The sequence below is a fragment of the Python bivittatus genome, unplaced genomic scaffold, assembly GCF_059951505.1.
Source record: "Python bivittatus isolate LINGU-HERP-01145 unplaced genomic scaffold, Pbiv_v1 ctg000410_np1212, whole genome shotgun sequence".
Taxonomy (NCBI): domain Eukaryota; kingdom Metazoa; phylum Chordata; class Lepidosauria; order Squamata; family Pythonidae; genus Python; species Python bivittatus.
In genome coordinates, this window is record NW_028277067.1 from 14877696 (window position 1) to 14900493 (window position 22798).

Genomic DNA, 22798 nt, shown 5'->3' on the forward strand with positions numbered 1-22798 from the left:
GAACACTTCTCATAGGCTGAGACAATGATGATTCTTGGGCGGTGTGGGTGGGCATTGAGCAGAGGGCCTGTAGTCAAGGAAGGATGGCCATTGTTGACTTCCTAGTTTGAGTGTACAGAGGAGAAAGGTGCAAAATGTGCTGCCTCTGGGTTAGGTGTGCTCTACCTGCAGCCCCCCAAGTGGCAGAGGCCCAGATTTTTTGTTTTGGGGGAGAATTGGAGTGTCTGAACAAAATAGGTGCCTTAAGCCTTACATGCCCCCAGTACTCTCCTATATAGGTCCACTTTGGATCCTGCTCCTGAACCCTTTTGGAACTGACCCCCTCAAAGCCTGGTGCATCACTAAATCCAATGCTTTGTGCACCCATTTTGCAATCTCTGGGGCTTGGCTGCCTATCCATGTCTGCCTTGACTGTCTCATTTTGGTCATAGGGTTTGCACTGTCTCAATCTGTTCCAGTCAGCCTGTTTTTGACCTGTGGCTACTGGAGATTATTGTGCTGACCTTCATGAATATCTGCCCCTTGCTGCCTGACTGTTCTGATCTCTACAAGAAGTTCCTCCTGGATGTCAAAGCAGATAAAAAATGTGATACTATGTACATCCACAGTCGAGATATACAGCCTCTCCTACCTGGGTTGCTGGGATGGGGGTGAGGTTGAGGGTGGGCAGGCCTGTAATTACCAAAAGCATGAGCCGTTCCTGGTTCTCAACAGTTCTTGCACTTAAGATCAGTTTTAGGTAAGTAGGCTTTACTTACCTGTTGCAACTGAGAACCCGGCTGTATGGATCCCCCACGATGGTAGTCCTGGCCGGTGTTCTTCCATGCTGCGTCCCACAGAGCACGGGGGACGCTCTTCTTACTTATGACCCAGCTTGGCTTGGTGCAGCTACCTAGAGTCTCTGTATCCACAGCAACCACAAAGGAGCAGAACATGGAGGAGGTTAATTCTAGAATGTGTGGCACAGAATAGTAAGCCTAGCTCTTCGGCTTCTGGAGGAAGAACAGGCTAGTTGTGATGCTGCCTTCAAGTAAGCTTGACAATTTGGGGAAATGAGAGTAGAATGCAATTGGAACCAGGAGAAGATAGGCATTGTGTGGATTCAGAACTGTGGGCTGGGACTTCTCAGGAAATTGTTTGGGGACTTTATGTGAAAGCTTTAAATTTGAGGGTGTCTCCATGACACACAACCATAAGCCTTGAATGTTGTGCAAACTCAATTTGCATAGTTAACATCCTGTATGTGGCTGATGTTCACTGGGAAGGATACTCCATGTCAAATGCTTCTCTAATTGCATAACTGGAATAAACTCAGGCCCTGCCCTGTTGCTTGGGCTCTACTTCATGGTGGGAAATGAGAAACTAGATGAGTAAGAGAAGTAAGGGGACATCCAAAATGCTGTGCAAGGTATTGAAGCTTTGCTCGGCCTGAGGTTTTAGCCAACGTTCCTGGTGTATTTCCAAGCTTTTCATTGCATCTTCCAGTTCAAGAAATTAAATGTATTTTTCCCCCTTTTTCAAAGGAAAGACATTGCACTAAGCCTTCTGATTCTGGACTTTTACCTCCAACATTCATCATTGGGATACTTAGTTGATTTCGATTTTTGTTGAACAAGATCTAAATGTCTAGCTGAGTGATGAGATATCCTACAGGTAAATGTTGTCTTTGCTTTGTTGAAGCAAACCCGTATCAGCATGTTAAGCTGGAGAATCATGGCAGAAGAATTTAGACTAGCGGTAGGTACACTTACCCAGTTATTTACCTGGCTAGGGTGTGGTGATATTGGGCACAAGTCCTATGAGAGGTAACACATTTGAGTATCACTGCAACAGACCAGATGAACAGGTTGTTTACCTGTAAATGTGGTTTTCTGAGTAGTCAACTGAATTCACACATAGGTTATATGACTATTTGAAATCTTCCAGAACTTAAAGATTTTCCTGGTGGGAGTCCCTCTCCTATGATTGGTCATAACTTGCCAAATCCTTTCCATTGCCAAGGCTGACATATTGGTATTGAAAGTGCAGTGAGATCACCTGAGATCAAATGGGATTGGAAGATAGATAGTGTGAATTCACAGGTGACCACTTAAGCAGCTGTAGTCAGAGAATTAACCAGTTGACACACATGGGTGAAGAGCAAACGTCTTAGCTATAAGTAGTCTGGCCCTCATAAGGTGACCAAAAAGAAGACTCAAGGTTGCACTTTTCTGGGAGTGAAGGCTCAATCTATAGTGCTGGATGAGTCCATATGGCTGCCCAGCACAACTCTGGTAGGGGCACACCAAGGGAATACATTAGATGAAGACTGCTGATGCCATTGTTCCTCTTGTGCAGTGAGAATAGATTGGAAGACAGGATGGCTGTTCGACCAATTCATATCAAAATTTAATGGTTGTCAATATCCATTTGCAGAAAAGCTGGAAGTAAAGACTGCCCTTTAGATGTGCTTTGGAAGGACTAGAATAAATGTTGGTTTCAATGAAATGGTGCCACAGGGTTCAGGTAAGAAGTCACAGAGCATGATGGATATCCAAGGAATAAAGTGATGTTTCTGATGATGTTGAGGGGCTGAGAAAAATAGGCAATATAATGTCTTGATTCAAATTGAAGGTTGAGATCTACTGTGGAAAAAAGGAACCATTTGGGTAAAGAGATCTTCATAAGGACCCTGTTCTCTACTTCAACAAGGTGAAACAGCATGGCTTGGCATCTCTCTTCCATAAAGATGTACTTTGCAACTTTTTTTTTTCTTCAGTAGAAGGAGCTTCTCTTTTTTCCCCTAATCCAATAATGACACATTTAATGAAAGGCTTAACACATCTCCAGCATCCTCTGGAGTTCTTAGAAGAGACAGAATAGTTTATTGTGGGATTTATTATGTGGTATCTGTGAAATGATCAATAGGACCCAAAAGTCATTAGTTATGGAAGTCCATGTACTTTGAAATAGCCGGTATGGGGAGCATCAAGTCAAAGCAGCTTGGTGGAGTCTTGAGGCTGTGGCTCTGGTTGCTGAGCATGTAGGCATTGTCAACATTTGGTGAGAATTTCTGCACATAGAACAGTGTGCTCTTTTGATATGAAAGACTGGTGTCATTTGGTTGAGATGTGAATGGGACAAAGAATGGTGGCTGAGGAGACAGAGCAAGGAGGGTTGCTGCAGCCCCTATTTGCTTACTGTTGAAAGCTTTTCAAAGCTTTTGAACCATGTCCAGGGTATCATCAATATTACAGCTAAGCAATCCATCCTCGCTGAAGAGAAGGTCCTCAATTTTATCCTTAGCTTCCATTGTCAATCCAGTGGAACAGAGCCAAGCATGGCAATGCACAATGATAGAAGATTCTGTAACTCTGGCTGTGGGTCAGTTGCATGATGAGGCATATATGATTCCTGTTTGGTAAAGTGTCACGTTTCTATATGAAAAACTTGACTATTTGCCTCTTGTTCTCTGGCAGAGGAATTAGAAATGGGATATTTTCTTCCACAAATAAACAGCATGCTTAATTAATGGCAATACAGAGGGAGGGAACTGCTCCCCCCCCAGTTGAATTTGCATCCAAGGTATCAAATTTGGGTGCAGAATGATGTTGACAGCGGCAGTGTGATTATGTTGCCTCCGCTATAACAAAAGTAGGTGGTGATTGTTGGAATAAGAATAAGAAAGAATAAGGATAGAAAGAGTATTGACCTTGTTAACTTTGGTGTTAGAGAAGACTCCTGAGAATACTGTGGACAGCCAAGAAAGCAAACAAATGAATAATCAAATAAATCAACTCAAGAGCTCTCGCTTGAAGCACAAATTACCAGGCTCAAATTATCCTACTTCAGATACATTATGCGAAGACCTAGCTCTCTGGAGAAGCTCTAATGCTGGGAAAGGTAGAAAGAAGGCGAAGAGGATGACCAGCAGCAAGGTGGATGGACTCAGTTACAGTGGCAATGGGTACACCATTAGAACATCTGAAGGACCAAGACAAGACCTGAAGGAACAGATTGTCATGGAGAAAAATCTATGTGGTCTTTAAGAGTTGATACTGACTTGATGACTCATAATCAATAAATCAATCAATCATGAAGACAGCAAATAATAGCATTAATAGCATAGAGGTCAGCATGAGCTCTGCTAGGGGATGAATAGATTGCATTCTGAGGATGCAAAATCTGGGTCTGAATAACCTCAGCAGGCACAGGCCTGATTAATTAAGGGGAAGACAGTGGTCTCTGCCAGGCTCAGATGTGAGATCTATCTTAGGCAAGAATCCTAAGGACAAGGAGAAGACACTTGTAAAAGCTATCATGAGATAAATCCAAGGCATGGCTAGGTGATGGAATTCAAGAAAAATATGGCCATTGTGTAATTATTTGCCCTACTATATCTTGGGCTGTTCCAGAGAGTATGACTCCACTGATTAGGACCATAGGAGGCCTGGTGCTGAGAAGACCAACAATCTTCCCTGAAAGAGATGGCCAAAGGGGAGAGTCTTGGTTTCAACTAGCCCAATGGATAAAGAGGGTGATCCTCTAATTCCTCTGCCAGAGAACAAGAGGCAAATAGTCAGGTTTTTCATATAGAAACGTGACACTTTATCAAACAGGAATCATATATGCCTCATCGTGCAACTGACCCACAGCCAGAGTTACAGAATCTTCTATCATTGTGCATTGCCATGCTTGGCTCTGTTCCACTGGATTGACAATGGAAGCTAAGGATAAAATTGAGGACCTTCTCTTCAGCGAGGATGGATTGCTTAGCTGTAATATTGATGATACCCTGGACATGGTTCAAAAGTAGATCTCAAGAGGGATATGCCCTAAATCTCCCCTTCTAAAGTAAAGTTTCATGCCTGATGAGGACTGGGCAATACAAAAAGAATTGGAAAGTCCATAAGCAGCAGGAGTGGAAGTAGTGGAGTTGAAGAAAGTTGTTGCGGAGAGGAACTTGAAGCTGCGGGAGGCAACAGTACTTTATTCCTTTTCCCCTGGAACTGGGCAGAGCTGGCCTCTGAGAAAGCTTTGAATCTGTCATGGAAATGTTTTTCAGTGCTGGTAATGGCACAGCAAACATCTGAGGATCCTCGGTAGGCAACAGAGGTTGATCTGTCAAGGAGAGGGAGCTACCAGGGTGGTGAACATAGTAGGAAACTTGGTTGAAGACAAGGAGGTAAATAGCATTGGAATCTGCTTACCATTAAGCTTGCTACTAGTGAGTGGCTCAGAATGAGAAAAGAAGTTGCAAAATGTGGTCCTTGGGGCCACACGGTCAAAATCCATATACCTGCTTTAGGATGCTGAGGTGCCTGATGAAGAAGTTTTGAAGAATGGGAAAAAGAATGAAAATGAGGGAAAGAAGTCTAATAAAGCAGAAGTAGAATCAGCTGAGGATGAATGTGCTAACGCTATGGCAGTACAAAACAAACTGAAGAGTTGCAGAGGAGCATGCCTAGTCCTGTGGTTTGTGTAGGTGATGGGACTCCCTCCTAGCAGTTCTGAGATCCAAGACTCCAAATGGGGCTTTGCACAGGTAGCCCATGTATGAGGATCACAGGCCATTCTTTTGTTCACTTGAGGCATGGGCACTCTTTTTATCAAGTGAGGTCACAATTTCCAAATTGGTCTCAACATTATGTTCTGGACACTCTCACCTTCAAGCCACCTTAAGAAGCACTGGCTTTTGGGTTATTGAACCTAGTCCCTGTTACCCATCTCAGTTCTGCCTGAAGTTGTTTTGTTTAGATCCTGTACTGAGGAGGCAGAGTATCTATTGATTGACTCATCATTATTCTACTGGAGTGACAATTCTACTCTCTTGCTGCTTAGAGGCATACATCTCCAGGGAACATCTTTAACAGAATTTTTATAACATTCTCCAAAAGTAGAAACCTAGCATGGCAAGGAGGAGAGTAAGTCCTCCTCATCTACATGAGGCCACTGGGTGAGCTCATCCATCGCCATGGGGTGAGGTATCATCAGTATGCTAATTATACCCAGTTATATATCTCTGCCCCTGGTGAATTAAGTGATGCTGTGAATGTCTTATTCCAGTGCCTGGAGGCTGTGAGGGTCTGGATGGGGAACAACAGGCTTCAACTGAACCCTGGCAAGACTGAGTGGCTCTGGGTTTTGGACCCTTCTGGTGCTAGAGCTATGCCACCTTTGGTACTGAATGGGGTTGTACCACCCCGGAAAGACCCTGTGTGCAATCTCGGGGTTCTCCTGGATTCATGACTCCTGCCTGAAGAGCAGGTGGCAGTCGTGGCTAGGAGGGCCTTTGCACAGCTTTGTGTTGTGTGCCAGTTGCACCCATTCCTAGATCAGAGGGACCTAATCACTGTCACTCATGCCCTGGTCACCTCCCGTTTGGATTTCGGTAATGCGCTGTACATGGGGCTGCCCTTGAAGAGTATCTGGAAGCTTCAGCTGGTGCAAAATGCAGCGGCGCGGGCAGTTATGTGTGCCCCTAGGGCAGTACATGTTATACCTCTGCTCTGCAAGCTGCACTCGTTGCCAGTTTGCTTCCAGGTCCAATTCAAGGTGCTGGTTTTGACATTTGAAGTCCTACATGGCATAGGGCCGCGTTACCCGAGGGACCGCCTCTCCCTGATTGCATCTGCCCGTCCCATCTAGCAGAGAAGGCATGCTGCGGATCCTGTCTTCCAGAGAATTACATTTGGCGGGTCCCAGGAGGCGGGCCTTCTCTGCCGTGGTGCCCACTTTGTGGAATCTTCTCCCTCCAGAAGTGAGATTAGCTCCATCCCTCTTAACATTCTGCAAGTCCCTCAAGACCTGACTACGTGATCAGGCCTGGGGCTCCCAGGGGACAGGAGAGATTTTACAATGGCTCCCTTATTAATTTTATCCCCTCCTATTTTGTGTGTTTTTACAGTTTTTTATTTGTAATTACAGTATGTATTTATTCTTTTTAATTGTACACCGCCCAGAGTCACCTTGTGTGAGATGGGTGGCTATATAAATATGATAAATAATAAGTTAGGACCCTTCTCCCTGATTAGATCAAGGGAAATCTTTGACACAGGATTCAGGCACAAGAGGTTCTGGAGTATTCAGAAACCAATCAACCGTCCCCAGTCAACCTGAGCTGCGGGCTTTGAATTACTGCTTTTCATAACCCTTCCTCTTCCCCTAAACTTCTTTGAAGCTCTACAGATATTATTTTTGTTCCTGCAGCTCCTGATCTACCACTCATTTAAAGTTTTGTCCCCTTGAGCTTATATTAAGGTTTAAGATATAAATGCACTGAGACTATAGATACCAGAGTACTTCAAAGCAAATTACCATGCAGAGCTTTGGTGTTCCCAGAAGATTTGGCAAGGTGGGGAATGGGGACGCTATTCTAACCCATCTGGAGAACACCAGGTAGAGCAACAGTGACCCAGAGAATCTCCACTGTAAAGCTCAGGTAACCTGTCTGTTCCATCTTGCCAATTGATGGCACAGTAATTATGGAATAGGATTGGGATGGAGATCCAGGTCCCAATTGTTACTCAACCTCAGGAGCTCACTGGGTGTCTTGAGGCCAGCCACTTCCCTCAACCCAACTTACTTCACAGGGCTGTAAGAACGTGACAAAAGACTGACCTCCTTCAGCTCCGAAATATGTGCCATTTTAAGATGCAAGAGGAAAGGTGGGATATAACACTAGTAATAAAACAGCCAGTATCTTGGCTGCCAGGGGCAGCAGAATTTATCAGTTTGCTTCCCTTTTCTGAGGTGATGTGGTTGGGTCACGGAAAGTTGCCCTCCTCTGTAACAGATGCTCTGTGCAGGTCTCTCCAGCTAAAGAGCTTAGCTGTCTCTTCTGATGAAACAGGGCACAACCATCTCTGTTTTACCAGAAAACATTGGTAGAATGTTGAATACGGGCTCAATTCCTTCCTTTCTCTCCACTACTGTACTGTACCGTTGCTTCAAAAGAGTCTTGAGTTCCAGAGATACTTGTTTCTTTTTTCTTTTTCCAGTTTTATTGATGTCACGGTTTTAGCAGCAGCTTCAAGTTCCAAACTATTGTGAAGAGAGATCACCTTCCGGCCCCCTCCCCTCTCCCATTAATGCCAGGAAACTGTAGCCAAGCAGTTGGGAGAGGTATATGGCTTTTCCAGACAAAGGAGGACAGAAGTTTAGGAAGCAGGGCTAATTCTCCTGTTTTATCCCTCCCCCCCTTATTTCACACATTTAGAACAAAAAAACCAACCATAAACAGGACAGAGTTTCAGAGACCAAGACAAAATGACAAATGGACGTGCCTTAGGGGGAGAGCAAGAAAAAGAAAGACATTCCAAATTTTAAAAACATGGGGTGAGGTACATAAGGAAATAACACAGTGAGGACTTGAGTGGGTAGAACTAGGACATCTTGATTCTCTGACCAGGCACTGTCCTAGCTTAAATCTGGGAAGCACTCACGCACTCGAACTGAGTGGAGGGCAACCATGCAAAACCCAGAAGCAGCAAACTTAATGAGACTTAGGAAAGGAGACACACTGTTACCCCACCCCCTATACATTTACACATACATATGAAAGAGTCCAGAATTGGCTGTTGACATTTGGAGTTAAAGGTAGGCCCAAATCTAATTCCAAGTTGGGAAGTGAGCCTTAATTTAGTCTGTTATGGAGCCACTTTGATGTCACAAGCCTGCTTTTAATCTGTAGGAAGATAATTCCATGGTAGTTCTTGACACAGGAGGCATAGCAGGGCATACTGGCAGTGATGTCCACAGGGCAAGGAACCTTTTTGTGTCACTTCCAGAGTCGTCCCTCAAGGCTGGGTGATGAGGAAAGAAAGAGCCAACTTTCTTCTCCCTCTCTCCTACTCATGGACTGGAAGTTCATGAGGATTGAGGCAATGGGTCCTGCACGCTTTCTAGTGCTAAGGAGAAACCCTGCCCCCCCGCATCAGACCAAGCACCCACAAGGACATTCCTTCATCCCTCAAGAGATCTGTTGTGAGAAGAAGAAATGAAGGAGAGGAAGGGTTAACAGTCACCCGGTTCTAAAGTCACTGCTGGGAGAAAAGTTGAAGCCCATACGCAGGGTAGGATGGGGAAAGAAGAATGCGTGCCTGCCATGCCTGTTCCCTGTTATGCCTTCCGAATGAGACTTTGTAAGTTTAACAGTCTGAACTCTAACAAGCAGCTCCACAGGGATGGGGAACCTGTTGAATTTCTGCCCACTGGGCAGTTTTTGAAAAACAAAGGTGACATCTCTAGTTTTCCATCTTGACTCTTTCCATAACAAAGACTCCAATAGCATGCATGTCAAAAAAGATCCCCCCCCCCACATTTAGATAATCTAGAAGAGGGAGGGGGTCTTTTTTTACTCCAGACATATCCCTCCCACAAGAAAAATGCTCCTTGGTAGCTGCCTTTATGGCTTTTGGAAAAAAAAATGCATCAGGCAGCAAACTTTCTGGGGAAGATGGGGACTGAGGGAAGGCAGGAACTTGCAGTCCTTCCCTCAGATGATCTCCTATTGGCATTTCCTCTCGGATGGATCTCAGGAAACGTAACACTCCAGAAAGTCCTGAGAACACATTGCTGGAACCCTGAAAGGAAACAGAAAGAAGGCCATCCATTCCTGATTTTGCCAGAAACTGAGTTGGGGGGTTGTTCCTGGAACAATCCCAAGAATTTAGCACGTCTCTAGCCCAGATTTTAGGCTCTGGGAATTGCTTTGTTGCTCATAGCTCTTCTATAATCGATCAACTGGAGACAAGGTTCAAAATAACTCAGCCAGATATCATGTAGCCAAATAACTGTAGAGCATGTATGGTGCTGTGCAATTTGTTTTGGGGTCCAGAACTGGAGCATGTGCAGAAATGCATATTCACAGCAACCTAGTTTAGGCAAAAAAAGTGCTGTATTTCATTGGTTAGTAATGACAACCTCACCTGGGTGGTAGCCACCAGCTATATTGCTCCACTGCAATTGTGTAGTTATCTTTTTAAAAATGTTTGAATATTTTAATTTGTCCAGAATAACTCCATTGAGCTACTAAATGGGACTCGCTGAACTCACTGATTTGGTTGGGTGACATCACTGCATTATTAGCAGTACCACTAACTGACAGTTCATTTCCAGGTCCAATTCAAATTACAGGTGCTCATCTATAAATAGGTTGGACCCAAAGTATCTTCAGGAAAACCTCCCATGTGTAGGACTCAGGCACACTGATTATTTTTGGAAGCCCTCCTTTGTGTTTTAAGTTGATAACTGTAAGTGTGGAGAGTAAAGAGGATGTCCCTGATGGGGAGAGGGAAGATCCATTACCAAAGCGATGAAGAGAGAAACGTTGCTTGAGTCTAGACAATGGGAGAGGATTATGAAAATATCTCAGACAGACACTCCCCTAAATCACATGAATATCAAAAAGGGAAGAGGGGAAGCACAATCACACTTGCAAGATTATGTTACTATAGCCATTCTAATAAAAGTAGTTTTTGGAATATGCAATATTTGTTTCTTTATCTGTCCACCTTGTAGGGCTGACAATAAGGGTCCTAATACTCAGTTGCCAGGTGCCTCCTAAATAAAATCCCCCATGTGGCATCTACTCTGTGGACTTTCTGGCTTCAGGATCCTATAAAAGAGCAATATATATACTGTACATTAGTAGCTGGGGCACACATGGAGAAGCATAGGTAACCTCTGAACTGCTGTAGCTTCTACCAAAATGAAGAAGGTCTCATCTCATTTCTATGTCCCGAAGACACTTACAGTCCCTGGTGGCAAAGGGCTGCTGGTAGTTGCTTTAGTCTGAATGAATGCTTTCTACTATGATGCTAGGTTTGTCTCGAGCTGGAGGATTCTTGTTGATATAGCTGTTCAAAGTCTTCTCCTGCAAAATGAGAGGCAGCAAAGAGAAAAAGATCAGAAGGGCAAACGAGATGCTCTCAGACATTCCAACCACTGCCAGAGTACCCTGACTTACAACCCCAATGGCTGAATTTTGAAGCCAGGAGTCCCTACTCCAAGTGGTCCAACTTTGGTCCAACCTCTGTCCCCCATCCCTCCCCCAACTGTGTCTTCCCAAAAAAGATCCAGAAGCCTCAGCTCCAAATACTGCCCCGACTTATGATATTATACAACCCTGACAGCTTTCCCAGGTTTTTAGCCCCTTGTTCCTCTGTGCCACTTCAATGATCCTGGACTGTTGTCCCACTGTGTCACTGAGTCCTTCAGTGTTCTTCAGACAGTGCTTTATACTCAGGGTCCACTACTAAGTTCTTGGAACCATCCTGTACCTTTGCAGCATGAGGAGGTGTAAGAGGCACAACGCTTTCAGCCAGCAGTCTGGGGCTACATCATTACCATAAAAGCTGAGTCCCATATAAGGAATACCCTGAATGATTGACTGTATTCTTATTTGTAGGAGTGGGCAGGCTTTTATTGTGTCAAGGGCCACATTTGTTTGGAAGTAATCCAGGAAGGATCTAAATGATAATGGTGGGTGGGCATTAAGCAATATGTGGATGGAGTAAGGTCATCATTAGAGGGAGAAGCATTTTTTTTTCATTCTCTCCTCCCCCTTCCTAGGCTTCCCCATTTTTCCTCTGTCTTCCTCTTTGTCTCTCTATCCTGTGTCCAGGCAGCAGGTTAGAACAGCTTTATGCTTAATAGAGATCTTGACATGGTTTGCAAAATGCCCAGTTTCTTGCCTCTGTTTCTTACTGAGCTGGCATCTTCCCCTCTTTGGTTAGTTTCTAGCGAAGCAGTGGGATGGACACAGATCAGACCTGCTGTTGTCACAGCATTACACTCACCTCTACTAGCTGGTGCCAGTGTTCAATGGGCTTACGTGGATTTGCCAGCATCTCAGCCCAATGATCTCTCCCAGGCGCATCAGCATCACTGCCCACTCGACACATGCCAATGACTTCATTGTGCCCAATGCTGTGGAAGTGGAGATTATTTCAGAGCCAGCCTCTCCCAGAGGTGGAGGAAAATGTCAAGATCAGCAATGTGATTTGCATAAAAAGCTAGACTCCTTTAAGCTGAGTTCAACTCCTGTGACGCTATAACCAAATGGTTTGCCATTGCCTTATTCTGGATTTTTTAAAAGCTTCCAGTCTAGCCTCTAATCCCAGGTTTTATGCAAAGCTCCCATCCAAATATTAACCAGGTCCCATTAGTTTTCTGGGATCACCCAAGGTCAGATAGGTGCTAGCACAACCATGAGTAACTGTTTTTACTTAAAGCTTCTATGTTTGGGACCCAGAGGGACAAGCCAGATCACTGAAACATTAACTACTCCCCCCCCCCGACATACACACAATTTTTGAAGATTATTATGCCCCTTTCCATTTTAGCATCTAAAACCAATTTAAGAAGCTGAGGAGAATTTGAGATGGATATTTAAACAAAGCTGATTTTGTTCTAATAAAGCAAAGTATGCATCAGGATTTTTTTCCATTTCAGCAGCCATGGGCCTACCCCAGGTCATTCATGGCCCGACTCAAAACAGTGGCCACACACCAGTTATGGTTTTCTTGTCAGAGCAATGGCAATGTGATCTGAGGGAGAAGTTATCTTTATCCCCTCTGCCATGGTCAGATCAAGCCCTGGTGACCTTGAGATTCTCTTATGCTGCCCCCCTCTGCAGAGAGGCAGGACCTACTTGATTGGTCTGGCCTGGCGACTGATAGACCCAGTGGGGTTCCAGAGGAAACTGGGGGTTATTCCTGAGGTCCTGCTGCATGGTCCTGCTGGGGCGTTGGCCACTGCCTGGAATAGGAAAGCGGCTGAGGCTTTAGATAGGATTGTGCCTGTGCAACCTCTCTCCCATCATTCGTGGTTTACGGAGGAGTTGAGGGAATTGAAATGGATCAAGAGATGTCTAGAGTGCCGCTAGAGGAAGACAAGGGATGAATCCAACCAGACAGAGCCGCTATTAAGGCCTACTTTGTGGTGATAAGAATGGTGAAATGCCAATATTTCTCCACTCTTATTACATCTGCAGAGTGCTGCCTGGCAGCCCTGTTTAAGGTTACCTGGACCCTCCTGGATAAGGAGGGCTTGGAGGTTTACCTTCAGGGCCACACAAAAGAATTAGCTGAACATCTGGCAGATAAAATCACTCGGATATGTTCCCAGTTGGAGACCAAATGTGGTGCAGGTCCTTTGGAGATGCCTGGGGAGTGGACTTTCCTTGTTATCTGGGAACAGTTTGATCCTGTTGGGTCTGAAGAAGTGAACAGGGTCCTCAGGTCTGTAAGCGCAACCACCTCTGCATTAGATCCATGCCCCTCCTGGTTGGTCAAGGTCACCTGGGAGATGATGTATGGGTGGGTACAAGTGATGGTTAATTCATCCTTGGGAGCGGAGGTGTCCCCAGCTCCTTTTAAAGAGGTGCTGGTTCGCCCTCTCCTCAAGAAGCTGTTGCTCAACCCCACTTTTCTGGACAATTTTCATCCAGTCTCTCACCTCACCTTTTTGGAGGAGGTGGTAGAGAAGGTGGTGGCACTGCAGCTCCAGAGGATCCTGGATGAAATGGATTATCTGGACCCCTTCCAGTCAGGTTTCAGGCCCGGATATAGGACAGAAACAGTATTGGTCGCACTTTTAGATGACCTCTGGTGGGACTGGGATGGAGGCAGTGCATCCATACTGGCTCTTCTTGACCTCTTGGTGGCTCTCAATATGATTGACTATGGTATCCTTTTGGGTCGGCTGAGGAAGCTGGGGGGTGGGGACAGTTTTGTGCTGGTTTACCTCTTTCCTCCAAAGCCGGTCCTAATCAGTGTTGATAGGGAGCGAGAGGTCCAACCCATGGCCCCTGCTTTGTGGGGTGCCACAGGGCTCAGTGCTCTCTCCGCTCCTTTTTTATATCTGCATGAAGCTGCTGGAATGAGGTATCATCAGTATGCTGATGATACTCAAGAATACATCTCCATCCCAGGTGAGATAAGTGATTCTGTGGATGTTTTTTCTTGGTGTTTGGAGGCTGTGGGGGTCTGGATGGGGAACAACAGGCTTCAACTGAACCCTGGCAAGACGGAATGGCTGTGAGTTCAGGGCTCTCCTGTATCTGGGGTCTTACCATCTTTGGTTCTGGATGTGGTGGCGCTGCCCAGACAGACCTGGTGCACAATATGGGGGTCCTCCTAGACTCACGACTCCTGTTCAAGGAGCAGGTGGTAGCCGTGGTTAGGACAGCCTTTGCTCAACTCTGTGTTGTGCCCCAGTTGTGCCCTGTCTTGGATCGGGAGGCCCTTCTCTTAGTCACTCATGCCCTGGTCACCTCCCATATGGACTATTGCAACGTGTTCCACATGGAAAAGTATTTGGAAGCTGCAGCTGGTGCAGAATGCGGCGACATGGGTAGTTATGGACACCTCTAGGACTGTGCGTGTAACACCTCTGCTGCGCGAGCTGCATTGGGTACCGGTCTGTTTCCAGGTCCAATTCAAGGTATTGGTTATGACCTTTAAAACCCTTCATGGCATGGGCCCAGGTTACCTGAGGAACCATCTCATCCCCATTACATCAACCCATCCCACCCGGTCTGGCAGGAAGGGTATGTTATGGACTCGGTTGCCTTGAGAGTTTCAACTGGCAGGGTCCAGGAGGAGAGCCTTTTCTGCCGTGGCTCCCACCCTCTGGAATATCTTTCCCCCTGAGGTGAAATTGGCCCCCACTCTGTTGGACTTCCAAAGGGCATTAAGACCTGGCTCTGCCAACTTGCACGGGGACCCAACAGGGGCTCGCAGCACTGGGAGTGGCTGGTAGCCTGAGGATGCTCTCTCCGCCTTTTTAGTTTGCATTTAGTTTTAACTTTTTAGCTTAATTTTAACCTTTTGTAGTTTTTAACTTATATACAGTATTTTTTCTAGGATTTTCTAGTTTTTTATCTGTAACACTGCCTAGAGTCACTTGTATAGTGAGATGGGCGGCATTTATAAATTTGAAAAATAAATAAATAAATTTTTAAAAGGACACGTGGAATATTTAGATGCTACCCCTGTCCCATTAACCTGCTTCTCTTCATATGTATTGGACCACAAGCTTCCACCATCCCCTGCCAGAATAGGGAAGGCTGACTGTGTGACATTTATTCATAAAAACAGCCAGACGATCGCTCACTTCCTTGGCACCTTCCATAAGTGAGAATATGAATTTGCAAAATTTCCCAGCCAGCATGTCCACTGATACAAGGTCATGTCAAGGTTCAAGGCCATATAATTGAAGGGTGCTCAGATTGGGGGAGTGTGGTAATCCATGATTCTACTCAGTACACAACTCTCTATTTGTCAGAGAATGGAGGAATCTTGGTTCTAAGTTCCACCCACTATTTACCTCTCTCCTTATAACTCAGCTCTTGACTCTCAACTCATCATCCTCGTTAGAAAAAGCAAAATGGGCTCCTGCTTGGCTCCTATCTTTCTTTAGTAGGTTGCAATATAATTCCAGAAGAGTTTTTGCACTACTATTCACTAACCCATGAACTAGCAACACAGCACCTGTCAGATGTATCTCCACTCATCCCAAATCAAAACAAATTAAATAATCCCAACGTCATGACATTTCAATGTTATTTTGTGAGATGCCACAAGGTTTTAATGATTTCAGGTGGGGGTGGGAAATTCGAACCATTCTATGAAATTGCAAACAGCATCCTACTCTGGGCCTCCATTCTGCAGTTTCTTAAAGCCGGGATTCTTTCACTGAAAGTAGAATCAAGGGAAAGTGCTGAGCCATCACTGGCTGAAAAGATTTCTCTGCCAAATGGAGGAGGAAGTCTAAAGGCCCAGCCAGCATTCAAGACACTGGGAAAGCCCTTTTTAACCATGCCTCTTCTGCTTAACTCACCAGAATCTGGGTGAGTATGCCTGTGTGTAAAGGTATCTTACCAGTCATAATCCATGACTGCCAAGGTAATGCTGACGTGCTCCATGCTGTCCTGGGGAATGTCAAAGACAAGAGCCTCATTGTAACTGGGGTTCAAAGTGTTTTTCTTGATGGAAGTCTTGCGTTTCTTCAAGCGCCTCCCTTCACACATGAGGGATGCTTTGACATAGGGATCTGAAAAAACGCAGGCAAGAGGTAGAGAAAGATGGTACAGAATTAAAGGGGAAAGCAGCCAAGCCAAATTTATTCTGAGCTCTATCACTCTGTCTTTAACATTTTGCCCCATCCCCATCTCCGACCACTGTAATTTCAACTTCTTTGAGTACAAGAGATACTCAGACTTTCTGGTTGTTGAGCAGTGGCAGGAATCTTTCCCAATCCCCTCTGAATGATGTTTTCATGGTTGACTGCAATTGCTGTTTTCATGGCACTGACGGCAATTGCTTAGTGAGGACAGGTGGCTCTCTCTTTCACCCTCTCTACAAAAACCAGTCTCTTAAGGCCCACTATACATATGCAGGAGAATGGCATGGCAGAACGTGCAAGGAGAGGAATCACATTTCAGAATACTTTTCTTTATGATGTAATTTCCATAAGCAGAAAAGAGCCAGTTTGGTCTAGTGGTGAAGGCACCAGCCTAGAAACCAGGAGACGGTGAGTTCCAGTCCCACCTTAAGCATGAAAAACTGGCTGGGTGACTTTGGGCCAGTCACTCTCTTTCAGCCCAACTGTGATGGAATGGAATTATGAAGGCCAGGCTCAGGGAGATAAACATTTTCTTAGCTCCGCAGAAGAGCGTGGGAGGAACAAAAGGTTGAGACTGGCACCTCCTTGAGGAATTCACAGTTGTGGCTGGCTGACTTTGGGAGCTGGGGTTTCAGTCTGGGAAGATTGATGTCAGGCCTAGCCCAAGGAACTCCAAGAGACAATGCAAATTCAGTCCAGTTATGTTTATTAGCTACAACCTTTAGCAAGAATCTTCTCAGACTGAAACTCCAGCTTCCAAAGTCAGCCAGCCACAACAGTGTGAATTCCTCAGGGAGGTGCCAGTCTCATCCTCTTGTAGTTACCACGCTCCTGCAGCGAGCTAAGAAAATGCTTATCTCCCTGAGCCTGGCCTTCATAATTCCATTCCATCACACCAACTCATCTCACAGGGTTGCTGTTGTGGGGAAAATAGGAGGAGGAAGGAGCACTGGTATGTTTGCTAGCTTGAGTTATTTATAAAAATAATACAGGTGGGATAAAAAAATCTTTAAAAAATTATAAGGAATGGGCTGGGCTACATACAATCTTTTTTCCCTAATAACTTACTATCTCACAAACCTTCCCTGAAATCAGCAAAATACCAGGTAGCAAAGTGTTTGGGATTGGCCCTGTCTCCACAGTGGACCTGCCACATAGACTATCTGTTTTCTTTGGCAGAAGACATATAGTAGGTGCAAGTGGGGCTGTGCCCACCCACCCCATCCTGCAATTCCAGATTATATAGGAGGTTTACTACTATAGAGCAGAATCTGCTTTTCAGTTTTCCACTACCAAAATCCATAAAAGTGGGGCTTGATCTAACAAATTCCCACTTCTCCTAATCAGTTGTAACTGAAAGTCCTTCCTGTTTGCCCTCCTTAGAGGATTTAGCTCTGATTCTCATCATAAACACCAAGGAACAATCTTATCAAAAGTGACTTGGCATTTTCTAACTCTTAAGATACATCTTCCATATCGCAAGCAGACAAAGATGACTGCCACTGAAATGTATATCCCTAAGTAGAGGCAGTAGAAAAATTTATTCTGTCTGAATGTTTATGGAGACTAATTGAGTTCACCTCTCCCAAATGTACAAGCAAACCAAAAATAAACCCCAACCCACTCACACAGAATGCAGATTACTATTTAAAAAAAAAAAGCACAAAAGGCACAGGTTAAGGAACAATGTACATACATAAAAGCATACGTTACAGAAAGCACATTAGAAAAAAAGACTATAGGATATGTTAAAAAAAATATTCTAGGAAAAGCATATATAAGAATGTATTTATTAGGAGAAACGAACATCAGCATTTACAAACTGCTGGGGAAACAGGCCAAACATAATTAATATGGGAAAGTCGCTGAGCAAAACTAAAATTGACAGATTTGCTCATCTGAGGCTGAACGGTGTCCTTGGAATAGCAACGAAGCATAATATGGCCCATCATACCAGCCATCTTGTTTCCTTCTCAGCAACTCCTCTGCTACCTTCTCGGTCCTATCTAATCACTCATTCTAAATCCTGCCTCCTTTCTGGATAGCAAGATAAGGTCTTGGATTTTAGTTCCCAACCCCCCTAAACAGCATGGCAAGGATCAGGGATTATGAGATACACCCCAAACATCTGGAGCACTGTTTCTCAACCATAGCAACCTAAGATATGTGGACTTCAACTCCCAGAATGCACTGCCCTGGGAATTCTGGGAGCTGAAGTCCGCATATGTTAAAGTTGCTAAGGTTGAGAAACACTGACCTGGAGAGTACTAGACTGCCAGGGGACCATTCTTAGTTCTCACTGACCCCAAATCCTTACCTACATTTGAATCCCCTCCTTGCTAAACCCTATATCAGGCTTCTGTGAAGTCAACACACATCTAGACACTCCTCCTTTCATTCTCTGCTGCCACCCTTCCCTCTCCAAGTGCATGAAGGACATGATTCCAGTTTACAAGAACATTAAAATGCACTAACCAGGGCTAAGTGCAAAATACTGGGTGCAGGTGGGCACACGTACCCTTAGAAGCACACTCCACTCATGAATTTGTTTTAGCAAGAGAACAGAGGCCCAATGACGTGATATAAAATGTGATTTTGCTTTTAACATGGTTCAAAGCAGGAAAAGCCTGACAGAACTTAGTAGGGGCAAGAAAAGGTTAAACTCTCTCCCCCTGGCTATGAGATCCACCTCTTAATGGTCCTCCACATAAATGCTGTCTGCATTTTTCAAAGCCAAGAACATTAAACATAAAAATATATTTCATTTTGCAAATCTTTTCACACAAAATCCCACATTTGACTCTTCCTTCTCCCCCAAACTTCCTTTTTTAGCAGTCTAACTTAGGATAGAAAAAAAGGGAAAGAATGGGGAGAAGTCCATTTCTGAAGTTTTTTACTACTTTTAAAATAATATGGAGTCAGAATTCTTTGTCAGCCTACAGCAAACCATAGACCAGTGTTTCTCAACTGTGGCAGCTTGAAGATGTGTGGACTTCAACTCCCAGAATTCCCCAGCCAGCTTGCTGGGAGTTGAAGTCCACAGATCTTCAAGCAGCCAAGGTTGAGAAACACTGCCATAGACATTTATTTGTAGATTCTAAATTTTCTTCCATCTTCTCCTGCCCAACCTGCCTAAGGGACAGTCTGCCAACACTTGTGATCTTCAGCTTTCTTTCCTCATTTTACTTTCCTCTTTCTTCTGGCTCACCTCCCCCATGTGAAAGTTACTGCTCTACTGCCAATGGCCCAGCTGTTTTGCTTCTGGAACTACTGATCATGACCCAAACTTCACCCCCTGCACAGCCACATCTGCTCACCAGAAAATCCAGTCAGGTCCATGGCTTTGAGGTTAGTAGCCTTGATGATGGTGACTGTGAGACGACCAGCTGTGGGCAGGTAACAGAGGGAAAAATTCAACTCCCCAAGGTCTGCTTTTTCCTATGAGAAGATGGGAAAAGAAACAGAATGGTTTCAGCTCCTTCATTTAAAAAAGAAAACCTCCACTGAAAGTATTGAATCGGAGGCCGGAGAGCTCTCTGCCAGCCATGCCTGGACTGCATCTTGCATTGTAGGCAGGGGGCAGAAACAAATGACCACTTCTTCCCATTCAAAAATACAATGGCTTTTTAGGAGAGAGAGAAAAAAGTCTCAGAAAAGATACTGCTGACTTGCTGGACTCTGGCAAGCATTCATCTTAGTATATTATTTACAATTCTGACAGCAGCTAAACCAGGTATGAGATTAGGGTAGGTGTAATGGGGTGTGAGAATAATCTTGAGGAAGAGGAGGAAGAGCTGCAGCCAAGGCAATGGTCAGATAAGAGAAATCCCAGCCCAAATCAGGAATGGAATTTGAGAAAGCACTCAGACTGGACCCTCCCTAGTTCTCTTTACAATAAAGGCAGGGAGGGGGGAGGCGTATTCAGAGTTGCAAGATTGATGCCAGTCCTTCGAGGTAGGTCAAACTTGAGCACAAAGTCATGAACACTAAAACTACTTTTATTATAGGGTTACAGTAACAGCATCTTGCAGACACACATGCCATAGAAAATAAACATGACCAGAAATAAAGCAAATTCCCTCATCAAACCGTAAGAATCAATACACATCCAGCAAATAAAAGGCCAAATATCAATCCCTAGTCAGAACATAATTTAATTTTCATTCCACCTATTCATATTAAATTCAGAAATATTTGTAGTTACTACACTGATATAGTTATTACTCATTCAGTTCTTCCACAAGCTATTTTCTCATGTTTGGATTACACAAACACTTAAATACATACACAAACATTCTCCATTAATTCTGCTTGTTGGAAACTGGTTGTGAAGCTCACAAATGGCGATCACGTGACTGCAGGACTCTGCGATGGCTGTAAATGCGAGAATGGGCCGCAAAGCTATTTTTTTAAGCATTGTAATTTCGAATGGTCGCTAAACAAGGCAGTCGGTAAGTGAAGACTATCTGTCCCATACTTGGTGAGTCAAAACATCCCAAAATAATTTTGATATTCTTTCAAAGTATTGACAGCCATAGTATTTGCATTTGTAGAAAGAAAATGTTTGCTTAAAACATCTGAACTGCACTGAATGCACTGCATTCTGCACTGGGGAAATTTACAGTACATATAAATGTTGATAAAATGAAAGTTAGATTACCAGAGCACAGGTTTGTCTATATATTTGGGATGCTGTAGCAGTTAGTAAGGTTCAGGTATGATCACGGATAGTGGAATGGTGTTTTATAATCTACAAGTCTTAAGGTACCCAAACTTCAAAAAAGGATCTGAACCTTTTTGTCCTGTTCTTTTCAATGATGTCTCAATGGCACCAAGCACATTGCCTGAGGCCTCCAGGCAGGACAGAAAGAAGACATGTAGCCTAATTCTGCTATACCCTGACATGGTCCATGGATAAGCAATCCTTCTGGTCTATGGACATGCCTGGACCTTAGGGAGCACACTGGGCACTAAAACCAAATGACTGTTTGGTGGGTGTAGCAAGACACAAAACAGAGCCTCCCTTTCCCTGCTATAATCTTAATAAAATAAATTTAAAATGATCATGATCTGTCTGTCTTCGTTAGCTCTAGCTATGTGAAGACTATCCTTTTAGGGTTTCAGAGAAGAATATGTGTTAGGGTCTGAGGAAGAACTAACACCACACCATGCTATGCAAAACACACTGACCTAACTATATCCATGTTCCTCATTCTGAAATATTAACAGGTACACAACTTTCCTCCCCAGCATCTGAATTCTAATATGAAGAGAGTATGTACAGTAAGCGTATTAGGGAAAGCCCTCAGTGATTGTTTGTAGTAGAGCCAGGCTTCCTCTTCCTTTATGGGAAGAATATAGGAAGCTGCCTTATGCTGAATCAGGCCACTGATTCACTGAACTCAGAACTGTTGACACCAGGAATGGCCCATCTACAGCCCTTTGCCTAATTTGAAACATCCTTGACAGGGGAATCATCCAGCCTCTGGTAACAGGTATCTATCCTGCTGGCCCCCAAAGCACGCTACTTGGGAGAAAGGACAGGATCAAAGAGAGAGAGAGAAAGGATTTTGGATTCAGCCCCTTCCAGTACGTGCTCCATTCAATAATTGGCAACAGATACATCTGAAAGAACATGGCCTTTGGGAGAATAGAAAGTTTTTCAGTTCTGGTCTGCCCTTTCTGGCAACCCCTCTGCAGAGTGAAGGGGTGAAGCTGGAGACAATGAACTATAGACTTTGACTTCCCGATCCAAGGCTTTGATCTTCCTCCCAAACTGGATATAGCCTGTTCCTAACTAGATGCTCTTCAGATGTTTTGATTTCAACTTCCATTTAGGGTAAGAATTATGGGTACTGAAGAATTCAAAGCACCTGGCAGACTCTTGATTGGAGAAGATCCGCATTGTTTCTTTTGCTCTAACCCTCCTATTAAGCATGGCAACCTGGGCCCACTTATATAGTCGGTCTACAGTTTAATGATTCTCTCTGTATTATTTATTTAGTTATCATTTTAAAATATTGATACATTGCCTTTCAGGCCAAAACCTTCCCAAGGTGGCTTGCTTCGGAACAATAAACACATAGAACATCAGGAAGAAAAAAAAAATCAATAAAACCGCAATCCAAAACTAAAAATGTTTAAACTTTGAAAAAAAGTATACATACAGTCTAAGCATCTTCCTGGCACCTGGAGGAAGAAGGTATGGAGGGAAAAAGATGTCTGTATGTATGGAGAGAGGGAAAAAACACTGAGCCTCTACCTGAAATCAGAGGTGGTACAGCCTACCTCGATGAAGAAAACCACAGTGGTATAAGTTTACCACTTAAAGGGTATCTTAATCAAAACTATTATTTGCATAGAAGGAAAATATTATACTACATTGTACTATCTTGATGGTGCATGCTATTTGCCACCAGCAGCCAGAAATTAAACAGGTCTACGTTGCACATGGACATTAAGCTGAACCTGTGGCATTCCTTCTTCTGATATTGCTTTTTAAAGGCACAGTAGCTTTGACGTAACCCAACCAACCAATTCCAAAACAAAAATGTGGGACAGGAGCCTATAGGTTGGGATTTCCAGCTTCATACTATGGACAAATCCCTGGAATTTCAGCCCAGAACATTTCCCTTTCCCAAAGGATACCCTCATTTTTTTGTGAGATGGGAGGCTATATAAATATGAT

At 44.2% G+C, this 22798-nt stretch overlaps 1 protein-coding gene across 2 annotated transcripts in view; it reads right to left on the reverse strand.

Annotated features, from left to right (window-relative positions):
- Window positions 1–7389: 7389 nt before the first annotated feature.
- SYT3 (synaptotagmin 3) overlaps window positions 7390–22798 on the reverse strand; it is a 47168-nt gene continuing 31759 nt past the window's right edge. Inside the window, exons 6-10 of one of the 2 annotated variants that reach the window (XM_088143566.1) lie at window positions 19428–19548; window positions 15867–16038; window positions 11781–11910; window positions 10735–10855; window positions 7390–9563 (exon numbers count right to left, since the gene is read on the reverse strand). In XM_088143566.1, the coding sequence (XP_087999692.1) occupies window positions 10769–10855; window positions 11781–11910; window positions 15867–16038; window positions 19428–19548 (510 nt within the window). In that variant the 3' untranslated portion in view covers window positions 7390–9563; window positions 10735–10768. Of the gene's footprint in view, window positions 10856–11780; window positions 11911–15866; window positions 16039–19427; window positions 19549–22798 lie in introns of both variants that reach the window. The other variant, XM_088143565.1, reaches the window with a different exon arrangement.